At 38.5% G+C, this 12,045-nt stretch overlaps 1 protein-coding gene across 1 annotated transcript; it reads left to right on the forward strand.

Moving 5' to 3' along the window:
- Nucleotides 1–161: 161 nt before the first annotated feature.
- Nucleotides 162–10,560, forward strand: smarcal1 (SWI/SNF related, matrix associated, actin dependent regulator of chromatin, subfamily a-like 1). The gene is made up of 17 exons (XM_024287158.2): nucleotides 162–862; nucleotides 933–1,254; nucleotides 2,185–2,235; nucleotides 2,318–2,572; nucleotides 2,649–2,699; nucleotides 2,771–2,954; nucleotides 3,109–3,259; nucleotides 4,792–4,953; nucleotides 5,063–5,128; nucleotides 6,195–6,335; nucleotides 6,717–6,935; nucleotides 7,761–7,831; nucleotides 7,969–8,071; nucleotides 9,024–9,206; nucleotides 9,722–9,822; nucleotides 9,999–10,095; nucleotides 10,164–10,560. The coding sequence occupies exons 1-17, from the start codon at nucleotides 563–565 to the stop codon at nucleotides 10,371–10,373; spliced, it is 2,667 nt and encodes an 888-aa protein (XP_024142926.1). The 5' UTR covers nucleotides 162–562; the 3' UTR covers nucleotides 10,374–10,560.
- The last annotated feature ends 1,485 nt before the right edge of the window (nucleotides 10,561–12,045 follow it).

A 12,045-nucleotide genomic window follows, 5' to 3' on the forward strand; every position in this document is an offset into this window, starting at 1 on the left:
TCTTATATTTCTTTTAAATATATTGTTAGCTGTCTAAAGTTTTTTTTTACTTTTTAAAAAATATATTGTGAGCTGTAAAAAGTATGTTTAAATGCGTTTTTAATATGTTATTTAATAAAGTCTACGATGCTGTTAGCTGTAAAAAGCGTGTTGCCAGCACGCACCACTATCACGTGACTTTTGTTTTGCTGCGTCACTTCCTGCGCGGCAGATCCTGAAGTTTTTAGCTGTCCTCTCCGTTAGCAACCATTTACGGTCTTGGAGTTGCCTGCACGCATGTATAAACTTGTTTAAAACCCTACGAACAAAATCTGTTTTTAGATTAACTCTTAAAAAAACTAAATTCGACTGTATTTTCCATGCCCTCGTCGTTTTTAAACACAATCGTTGGCTAGCTTTATAAAAATCTAGCATTAGCGGAGTCTGTTTCTGAGCGTAAAAGCGCCTAAACTCATGCATCTTCATGGACTGCAGTTTTCCAATAACCTCATCTTGGTTCTGGGAGTGTCAAGCCGTCATCTGAATTAGCTCCAGCAGCCGCACAGCAGCCAAGTCCCTCAACATGTCCAATCAGCTGACTGCTGAGCAGCAGCGAAAGATCGAGGAGAACAGACGGAAAGCTTTGGAGCGGAGAGCAGAAAGACTCGGACAAACTGTCAGCAACAGTAAGCAGTCTCCGGCAGGCTCCAGCACCGTCCTGGGACAAGCACAGCCCAAAACAGTAAGTGCTCCCTTCAAACCTGCTGGACCTGGTAACCCCAGTAGAGCTCTTGCTCCCAAACAGTTTGCTCCTTTCCAAAAGAACTTGAGCAACCAGATCTCAAGTTCAGGTATTCAAGGCACCCATGGCTCATCAAAACAGGTGAGTTTTTAATCCAAATTATCAATGTAGAGAAGAAATTACGGATTTCACAGCTTTTATCTTTCTGTAGGTACAAGTCCCCAATCCAGTTTCTCAAACAAACCAACACGTGAAGAACTTCCTGCCTGCTGGAGGACAACTCAATCCCAAGACAACAAAGTCCCCCTCCTGCAACTCTGGGGGTGCAGTCGGGTCCTTCTACAATCAAGTCAGCAAACCTGCACAAGTTCCCCCATCAAAGTCCACCCCCTCCAACCCTGTCCCTGTAAAAAAGCCTGCCGTCTCTGTCAGAGGGAAATGCGTTCTTCATTCAGAGAATAGCTTCCGAGTGGAAGTGGGCTACCATGCAGAGCTTATAGCTGTTTTTAAATCCATGCCATCAAAGAATTATGGTAAATATTGCACCTCCTACTGTCATACTGATAAAATGTTTGATCTGTAAAAACACTCATGCAAATGGGCGTTATTTGTCCAGAAGTCTGTCAGTAAGAGACGTTAAAGTCCCACTCCATATCTGTTTCAAAATCATTCCCAGTGGTCTTTTATTCATGATTATGCTGTTTTTTTTTTTTTAAGCCCAAATGAAAAAAAATATCAATTTTCTTGGACATAGTTTCTGCAGAGTGGCAATAGTTCATTAGAAATTTGCCTCTAAATTGTGGAAAGGATTATCATCCACCCGTTTAAAGTCTCTTCTGCGAGTTTAAAGCTCCTCTCAACATTACTCGTGCAGCAAAAATGATGAGCAATATTGGAGCTATTCAGGCTACAGCTTTGAGTCAGCAGAGACGAGGAAAACAAACACTTCGACTTATTTATCTGTAAGTAGATGCGTTAGAACGGTGCAGGGAGGTTGTGGCTTGACGTTGTAGCCTCTACATCACAACTACAAGCTTTTTCAAATGGCTTTTTTTCGTCTGCTCTTGATTCACATCGATTTGAGTGAAAAAATACTCAAAAATGCCATTTTAAACTACTTTTGCCACAAGAACATGTTAAAACACCAAAAACAAAATTTTCATCTCAGTGAAACTTTAAAGTACTTGGCCAGGTATTATGCAGAAATAGATCTTTAAATCATAGTAATTGTGTAAAAACTGTTGATTCCAAATGCTGACATTTATTTCATGTTAAATGGAAGAACACATCCGTTTACTTTTATGCAATAACTCATCTTTGTTAGGAAAGACTCTCAAATTGTTATTCATCTCCACATCATTTTTTATATGGAGACTAAATTCTTTTAACTTTATTTTTCTTGCTTAAATTATTATCCTTGTTTTTGTGCTTTTATTTTGAAATACACTTTTGCTCTGCCTTAGATCCAAGTACAAAAACATGGAACTTTTGTCTGGATGACTACAGACAGCTAAGTATGCAAATATATCACCAGAAATGTTTATTATAAAAGTAAACATAAAGTAATCAGTGTTTGCCCTTCTCCTCGTCCTGCAGTGGAGGAAGCGGCGGCCATTCCCTCCGTGTCTTTGAGGCCTCTGGAGGGAATGGAGGCAGTCAACAGTGGAGCTGTCCGACCTCGTGACGGTGCGGCGCTAACAGCGCTTCTGAAACTGTGCAGTGGTTGGCAGAAACCTGGAGCTACTATAAAAGGACAATGCGTCCTGGTGTCTCGGACAAAGTTTGAGGTTGACATCCTTTACCATGTCGACGTCATCGCAGCATTTAAGCAAATGCCTACAAAAAGCTACGGTAACGCACACTCATGTGGCTGTGCTGTTTATGATTTTTTGATTAAAAAAAACTTTTTCTTTTTCTTATCGTGCAGACATGAACACTAGAAAGTGGAGCTTCTCACTCACAGATTATGGAGGACTCAGTGAGTATCAAACATTGAGCTCCCTAATCTTCGATACCATCTTGTGTAACGGTGCTGTGCTCCGTGCTCAGTGGATCTCATCAGTGGGATAGCAGCCGTGGAGGTGGAGCCTCTACCCAGGGCAATAATCCAAGCCTTTGCTGCCAGGTTTGATGGGAGTGAAGCCAGGCCTTCAGACATTCCTGAGGCAGACCTCTCCAGCATCGACCCTGCACTCACCTCCAGCCTCATGCCCTTCCAGAGGGAAGGAGTCAAGTAGGTCTCTGCACAGCCAGCAGAGCTTCTTCTGCATTTAGTGACAGATCACACAAGAATATGTTTAGAATCTCATTCTTTTGCAAAGTTTTGTGCTATTTTCTGGAATGAGAATTTGAGCTATTCATTTTTAATTTGTTTTTTACGAGCGCAGCTTTGCAGTGGCCAAACAAGGCCGGCTCCTTCTGGCTGATGACATGGGCCTGGGGAAGACGGTGCAGGCCATCTGCATAGCTGCATACTACAGGAATGAGTGGCCTTTGTTAGTGGTGGCTCCATCCTCTGTGCGATTCACCTGGGCTGAGGTAAAAAATAATTCAGCAAATGGATTCTGCACAAAAATCACAGTACAAAGGCATTCAGTTGTAAAAAAAAACAGCGTAATTCTATTTTGTACCCTGGTAGAGGTTGGTTTGACTGCAAAAATATGAAAAATAAATATGCTTTCCATTTACAGGTTCACAGCTTGATTCCATTTCTGATTAAACAAAATTGAAATTTTCAAATTTCTTTCCAAAAGCTATTTATTTTAGTTATTAAAAACTGTTTTCACACAACAACTTTTTTAATTTGAGATAAAGACCCACTCTAATAAAAATGTTTTTAGTGTTTTTAACATGTTCTTGGGGCATTTTTCTGATGATGGAGGACATATACATAGAAAATGTAAACTCAAAATTGCTTTTCTGAATATTTTATTTATACAAATTGTTGAAAATCGAGAGCAGACTCAAAAAGGCAGTTTGAAAAAGGGATTATTTGTGACAGAAAAAGCGCTGAATGGACCACAAACTCGCTCCTCCGAGCTCTCTGCATCAGAGAAGGGAAGGGGAGGCGGGGTTGCTCCATGCCAACAGTCCCGCCCACATCTCAAAGGGGAATTTCTGATGAACTGTTGCTGCTCTGCAGAAACTATGTCCTAAAAGATGACAGGTTTAAACATTTTATTTCAAGTTTTGAGTTTAATTTTTTTTGTTTGATCTATTTTGGTCAAAAGAGGTATGTCTTTAATTATATCAGGATTTATTATATTTAAAAAAAGAAAAATGAATGTTAATTTGCCTAAATAAAACAAAATGTGGCACAAAAACCAATTTTGATTTCAGAAAATTTTCAGTTCACTATCGACCCACATTAAAAGTTTCTGTATTGTCATTTATTTTTTCCTGCAATGTCGGCGGCATCCCTGCTCAGCTGCAGCAGCGTCATCAGGCCGCTGTGCCGGGTCATTTCCACAGGAACTTGACTCGGCCTCGTCTCTGTCCAAGACCGTCCACTCTCAAGCAGATCACTTGAAATAAATGCTCCCATTAGGAGCAGAAATCACAGAGTAGTTATGTCCAATTAAAGAGGACACTTGCCCTGTCAGACTCAGTTTCTCTCTGCACTGTGAGGCTTTTGCGTTTGGGCAGATATAGCGGCGAGCGGGAGCTATAATTTAATGCTCTTGAAACCAGGCTGACAAGCAAATGGCGAGCAGCTAAGTGGGTTGTCAGGAACATTTGGGCCTCGGTGGAAATTAGGGGCAACACTGCTCCAGAAGTGAGCTTGACTTGGTGGCCATTGATAACAACTGATAGTCACAAATTTATGATAGTATGTACTGTATTTTATCAAACGCTTAAGTTCCAATGGTGTAAAGGTCGTGTCTCACACCCACTACGTACATCTATTGCAGAGATGAAAATTAGTAAGGGATTTAGGTTGTAGGATTTTGCTTAAAAACGTAATCATAATTGAAACACTACTAAATTAAAAAAAAAATGGTCATAGTGGGACTTTAAGCAAATCGAGTATTATTTTGAGGAACTTTGATCGGTTCATTGATGTGATCCAGGCCTTCAGACGCTGGCTCCCCTCTCTAAGCCCCGACTGCATCAATGTGGTGGTGAAGGCCAAAGACCGTCTGCGGTCCGGTTTGGTCAACATCACCAGCTATGATCTGCTGAGCAGGATGGACAAACAGCACCCAGGTCAGCCGTTCAATGTTCTCATCATGGTGAGCTATCCTTTTATTACCTATGTTTTGTTTTTTTAATCTCATTAAGCTCAGCTGTCATTTTTTTAAGTTGTTTTCCTCAAAGTAATTTGTTCTCCTTTCTCTGCAGGATGAATGTCACTTTCTGAAAAACATGAAGACCGCTCGCTGTAAAGCGGCGTTGCCTCTGCTGAAGGTTTGTGTCGTACTTTAGGTGTATTTCTTCTGTCATTAAGTTTATCCAGGTTTTGATTTCATCATTTTTACCCCCTCAAGTTTTACAGTGTAAATAAATGGTGTAAAAGTTTGAATTTTTCTTAACTAAGCGATACCTCATACCTCAACAAAAACTTAAAGGGACTTGTTTTCCAAAAAGAAACTAAAGTGAAAGATGAAAAAAAATCTATTATTCAGCATTATTGCTACTAAATTACACACAAGCGAATTATATTGACATTTAACTTTTAGCCGCATTCTAACCGGATCTTTAGTACATTAAAGCATAGTTTGAATAAAATATTTGAAGGAAGGAACTTTAACTAATATGAAAACATGTTTTGAGTCCTCACACTTTTTTTTTTTTTTGTTTTCCATTTTTTAAGCAGGTTTAGGAGATTTGTGGGATTTGTAAATGTGTTTGCAGAAATATATCTTTTGTTTTGAACTCTCAAACACTTTACCTCCATGATTGTATATATACAGTGTACAATTTGTTATTTTATCTTTAATTTGCTGCTAACAAAAAAGCAGCTAACAGAATACAATTTTGAATGTATTTATTCACTTAGCCGCTAGTTATCTTATGAGGTATGGGTTTAGGTTAAGTACAGTTTTTACCGTCGCTAAAGTAGAGAATAATTGATTTTTTTTTGTGTTCCTTGTATAAAATAGAATAGAAAATACCTTATTGTCATTGTGATATGTTCCATGCACAACCACATTCCAGAAAGTGTCATTCCGTCACAAATCCAGAAAAATAAACAACACAATATATGTTATAATTTAAATACTAAGAAAAACAGTGAAATTAGTTGAAATAATTTAAGGCATAGTTTACACAAAAAAGCTACTAATCCACTTGTAGCAGATTTTCCATTTCAGCAGCCCTCTTGTGTGTGTTTATGTTTGTTGAGTGTGGTGATAATTGCAGGACAGAAACAGGTTTTTAGTCTGTTCCTGTTCTGATTGCTCTATCCGGACAAAGGAAGTAATATTCTAATTGAAGTTTCAATTGAAATAGTTGAAGCTCTTTTTTTTCTCAGGCTGCTAAGAGAGTCATCCTTCTGTCTGGTACCCCAGCGATGTCCAGACCCTGTGAACTCTACACCCAGATTCTGGCTGTCAGACCGACTCTCTTCCCTCGCTTCCATGAGTTTGGCTTACGATATTGTGATGCCAGAGAGGTACTTCCTGTGTTGAAATGTGAAGTTCTGTAGCTCTAGAGCTGCTTCTTATTCTAGAAAAAAAATTCAAGTTGTAATAACTGACTGATTTTAGAACATTTTAGTAGGTTTTTGGTTAATTGTGGACTTAATATCATGAGGTATATTAAAGTGACAAAATGATTGATTTAACAACAATAACTTATAGGGGAAAAGATTTTTTTTTACAGTATGTATGATGTATTACTGCTTGGTGATAAATGAAAAGTGTCACTGTGTAGATTAATAATGCAATTTAGGCTACAAATTGTTAAAAAGAAACCTTCAAACTTGCTACGATTTAATTAATATATATATATATATATTTTTTTTACCCGCTCTTTCTGACCCGCCCACCTGCAGAAAACCTGGGGCTGGGATTACTCTGGCTCGTCAAACCTCGGAGAGTTGAAGCTGCTGCTGGAGGATTGTTTGATGCTGCGCCGCCTCAAGTCCGAGGTCCTTTCCCAGCTGCCCTCCAAACAGCGGAAGGTGGTCACGGTCACCATAGACGGGGTCAACGCCCGGATAAAAGCTGCCCTCTCAGCTGCTGCTACAGAGCTGACCAGGAACCATCGCAGCGTACGTCCTGCATGTTCTTATACAGCCTTCAAAGGCCCAGATTTCACACTAATCAAGGTTTTTACACACTTAAATAAAAAAAAAGGTTTATACTAATTTAACTTTTTTTACCTAAATAATGTTTTTTCAGACCCTCTAGCTATTTTTTTTTTATTATTTTAAAAGTAGCCCAGTTATGAATAGGTAGGTGTGTTGAATTTTTTTCCAAAGATTTGAACTATTTTTTTTCCTTTTCTTTTAGCATTTCAGTTTTTTAGTGCTTTTTTCTGTTTTTTATGATTGGAGTTTAAAGCACATCATTTATTATCCTTAGATGTTTTAGTGTTTTAATCTGCTTTGGTGTTTTTGGCCTAAGATAAGAAAACTCACCAATATTAGTCCAAAATATGGTTAGAAAACCTAATCTTATGACATATTTGTTTATTAATTAATTATTCCAACTCAAAAAAATTGTTTTATGCTTTGATTTAATCCGATTTAATTGTCCATTAATTGTTTTTGTATCTGTCTGAACAAAACACACACTTTTGTTTAAGTATTTCTACATTCTACGTTCTAATTCTAATCAAGGCTCTGAGACAAAAGCTGCAAAATCCTTTGTTTATCCGAAAGAAATATAGGATTTATTATCTTCACATGAGAAGCCTTCAAACACGAAGGAGCTTTTAAACAACTCCGATTATTCCATTTCGGCTCGAGTCTGGGTCGCTGAGCGTGATTACGCATAATCATGCTCCTCATCAGAGTAATGGCAGTCCTATCAAATCATCAAACACAATCTGCTGTCAGTTTTCATCTTCCGTTGTTCCTCATCTCCCCCCGCAGAAAATAGAGGAGAAGGAAGCGCTCCTCGCCTTCTACAACCACACAGCTGAAGCCAAGCTGCAAGCCATTATGTAAGTTCAGAGCCTTCGTTAGTAAACGAAAGCGGCGAAAGTCAGATACGTCTGAGTAATCAAACCAGTCTGAAGTTGAGAAATGTGAGAATTCCTGCGTCTGCTTGTGGACCGACATGTCCTTCCTCTCCTGTCAGGGAGTACATCACTGACATGCTGGAGAGTGGGAGGGAGAAGTTTCTGGTCTTTGCTCATCATAAATTAGTCCTGGATCACATCACCTGTGAACTGGATAAAAAGGTAACAAGCTTCATATGGAAGGCTGAAGGACTCATTTCATTTGTTTTATTTTGACATAAAGGAATCCAGACTGTAATGATTTAAATAGTGTTTTTTGGTATTAATTTAATAGGTTTCTTGACTTGGACACAGTATTTTGGGTGATACTGACATATTGACTTAAGAAGAGGATCTTTTTGTAAAATAACCAGATATAGGGGTTAAAGACTGGACAAAGTGTGTGTGTATAAACTGCACTGAAATCCACTGAAAAAGAGAGACAGTGAAAGATTAATAGTAAATTCCTAAAACTAAAATGTAACCTGGCTATTAACTCCCCTTTTAGTTTATTTTATAAAATGAAACCCCTTTGTGAAAATGTACCCCAGAATACTTCTCTAGAATATTAGATCTAACCACAGCTGGAACAACATAAAGCTTGGAGCCGTGTTTATCTGTGTTGTAAAATTGATCCGTTTTTAACGGGAATTAACTCACTCATAGGATAAACCACATTGTAGGAGATTCTAACCAAAGGGTTTACATTTCTGCCATCATCTGTTTCAGACTAACATAACTTATTGAGCCCAGATGAATAGAGAAAAGTGACTGATAAACCTTCATAAATACAAAATTAACTATTTTTGTTGTGTGAAAAAATGCTGTTTAATCAAATTCAAGATTTTTGTCCAACATATTTATTAGTTAAGTTGGATCTAAAATAATCATTTTTTTAATTTATTTATGTTCTATTTTTCAACTAAAGCTTTGATCCTTCATTTATCATACATCTTAATGGGTTTATTTCAGGAGAGAAAGCCTTGTTAAAGCCTGTCATTGACAGAAAAAGCATGTGCACTGTGGATTTCTATGTTTGTGTGACATTAGTTTAAACAGACTGTTTTCCAAGTAATTCCAAAGGGTTCACATACAGTTTTTGGCATCTGGATTCACATTTTCCCTCCTCCATCAGAGCATCAGCTTCATCCGTATCGACGGTTCGACTCCGTCAGCGGAACGACAGCAGCTGTGTGAAAAGTTCCAGTACTCGGCCAAGACATATGTGGCCGTACTGTCCATCACTGCAGCCAACATGGGAATCACCCTGCACACCGCCGACCTGGTGATCTTTGCAGAGCTCTTCTGGAACCCCGGGGTGAGCTGCAGATCCTTCAAAATGCTTCTGGAAACTGTTGGATTTCCACATATTTGCACTGAAGTTCTTGTAGTCCACTCGGCTTTCAGATTGTTGCTCCATTTATGTGTAATTTTTTGTTGAATTTTACTCATTTGTGCATTTATGTTCTCTCTAGGTTAGAAAAAATATATAATGGTGATAAATGTTGGAAATGTGGATCATTATAGTATCTTTTTTATTAATTTTGTTTCTTGAGCTTTTAACTTTTTGCTGTTTTTCCTTGTTAAATCATCCTGGAACAGAACATCATTAGTGCTCATTGCCTCACTGCATATTATTGTGAATTACCCAAAACACCCATTTAACAGACATTTAAACATCGTTTTGTTCATTCTGTGGAAAAAGCAGAATTCCCAATTGAGGTGTTAAAGAAAAAAAGGTTAACAGTACATTAGGAAGCCATGATTTATGTAGCTTTATCCAGAAAAAACAGGGAAACCAACATCTCTCCTTTCATTTTTCCTTTTCTGCAGGTTCTCATTCAGGCAGAGGACAGGGTTCATCGGATCGGACAAACAAGCAACGTGAACATTCATTACCTGGTTGCCAAAGGAACTGCTGATGATCATCTGTGGTACGTGTTAATCTGCTGCGAGTCACGGATGAATGAACTCGTCTGATTGTTGCTGATATTTGGCTTCCTGACAATTATCCTTCTGTTGTTTGCCAAGTGGAGAAAAAAATGAATTTTGCATATTGTGATAAACATTTTTTAAAAATCCATGTGAAAGTTTGTTTATTTTGATGCAGGCCGATGATCCAAGCGAAGATGAACGTTCTGGAGAAAGTGGGCTTGTCGGAGTCAAACCTCTCAGACAATGCGCAAAACTCCAGCTTCCATTCGAAGGTAAACCCTTTCTATACATACATGTCAAATGTGTGACTGTCAGTTATACTGCAGCTGTTGCCCTACAGGAGGCTGGATTTGTCCAGGATGGGAACACCATCCTCGAGATGTTCCAGAGGTCATTTTCTGCAGATGAGGACATGGACGAAGCCGTCCTGCTGCAGGCTGCAAACGACTGGGAAGACCCTCCTGAAGACATGGCGGATCAACACGGCGGCACATCTGCCGTCAATCCGGGCCGCGGTCAAAAGAGCCTCAAAGAATATTTTAGTAGATGACTACAAACAGTTGAATTAAGAACTCAAGGTCATTTTATTCTGGATAAGATTGAACGTTTTCAGCCTATCATGACTGAATCGGTACTGGAATGATCTTTATTTGGTTTTAAAAATTTCCTTTTAGGGTCATACCAAAACCTATATGTGTGTTTATTTTTTTGATAAATAAAAGTGAATTTAAAGCTAATTGTGTTGCATTCTTACTTTGTCATAAGTTTGTAGAAATGTTTATTTGTTGAGGGTTTAAAACTAATTCAAATTATTTAATCTGGCCCACTAAACTGAATTCAATTATATTAATAAACATTATTAATGTTTTATTTTCTGGTGTGTCTCCACAGACATTTACCTTTGTTTAGGTGCAGAAAGTAATTCTGCATTCATATGGTGTTAGAAGATTCGTTTTTTATTAACATTCAGGTTTGTTTTCCAATTTGAAGTCATTTTTCTGATTATTCCAACGCCACTTGAATGCAGCATGATACTCATTTTCATTTTTCTTTTTGAGACATCAACACATTGGCACAATTGGAACTAAAATGAGAACAAAGGCAACAGTTTTGAAATACACGCATTCAATTAAAGCCTATTTTTGTCCAGATTCCATGTTATTTCTTTCTATTATGAGGTGGATTACCAAAATTTCATCACAAATCTGATCCTGGTAAGGCCCTTTTGTCAAATTTTAGAACCCTTTATGGCCCACGAGTCAAAACATTTGCCCATCCCGGATTTAAAAGGAAGAAACTGTTCAATTCATGATCCAAAACTGCAAAACGACCACTAGTAAAAGTACATCCATCGGTACACCCAAATGGAATCGATTCATAAGCAAGAAGAGATAAAAACAAGTAAAATATGTAAATGAAGAGTCAAGTTTCTCAACTTTGTTACATCTCATCATTTCTGCAAAAGTTAAAGTGTTGTGGAAAATTATTGGAATCCGATGAAGGAGCAGACAACCTTTCAAGTGAAACACAAATATTTAATAACAATTCAGTTTAATGTACGTGGATCAGACATACAGAGAAGCCTCTCTTCGAGGGTTCTGCCTGAATGGAATAGATGCTTGGCTTTTATAGGCTTCAACTGAAACTCTCTGTTTGCATATGCCTTGGGGTCATGGGTTGTCTTACAGGAGTGGAGATTTCCGGTCAAGAGTCTTATACAGAAGCGGGACTTTCCGGTCAAGGGGTTGTGTAACACAGAAACACACATTCCAACAGAGATTCAGAGCCTCAATCAAAAGTTACATATAAATCAAATTGGAAACAAATGCTAATCAAAATATTTCTATTACAAAAGTTTTTCATGAACTTTCAAATAAAACAGAATCGTTTTGCATGGCAGCTCTGCCACATCAGTGGGTCAATGTGTGAGTGAGATAAAGAACGAGCGGCTTGCATGGAGGTGTAGAAGTTTTGCACTCGCCTCTCAGCGAGCGAGGCGAGTGCAAAGGTTCAGATCCCAGCTGGGTCCTCACTGCTCAGGTTGCATGTTCTCCCTCATGCATGCGTGGGCTTTCTCCAGGCACTCTGACTTCCTCCCACACTACAAAAACATGCTTCATATGTCGGTGACTAAACTGTCCTTTAGATGAGAGTGCGTGTGATTGCGTGACCAGAAAATTGTTGGTCCCTGTGACCCCCAAACAGGACTAAGCAGATTTAGA

Source organism: Oryzias melastigma, linkage group LG21, assembly GCF_002922805.2.
Source record: "Oryzias melastigma strain HK-1 linkage group LG21, ASM292280v2, whole genome shotgun sequence".
Classification (NCBI taxonomy): domain Eukaryota; kingdom Metazoa; phylum Chordata; class Actinopteri; order Beloniformes; family Adrianichthyidae; genus Oryzias; species Oryzias melastigma.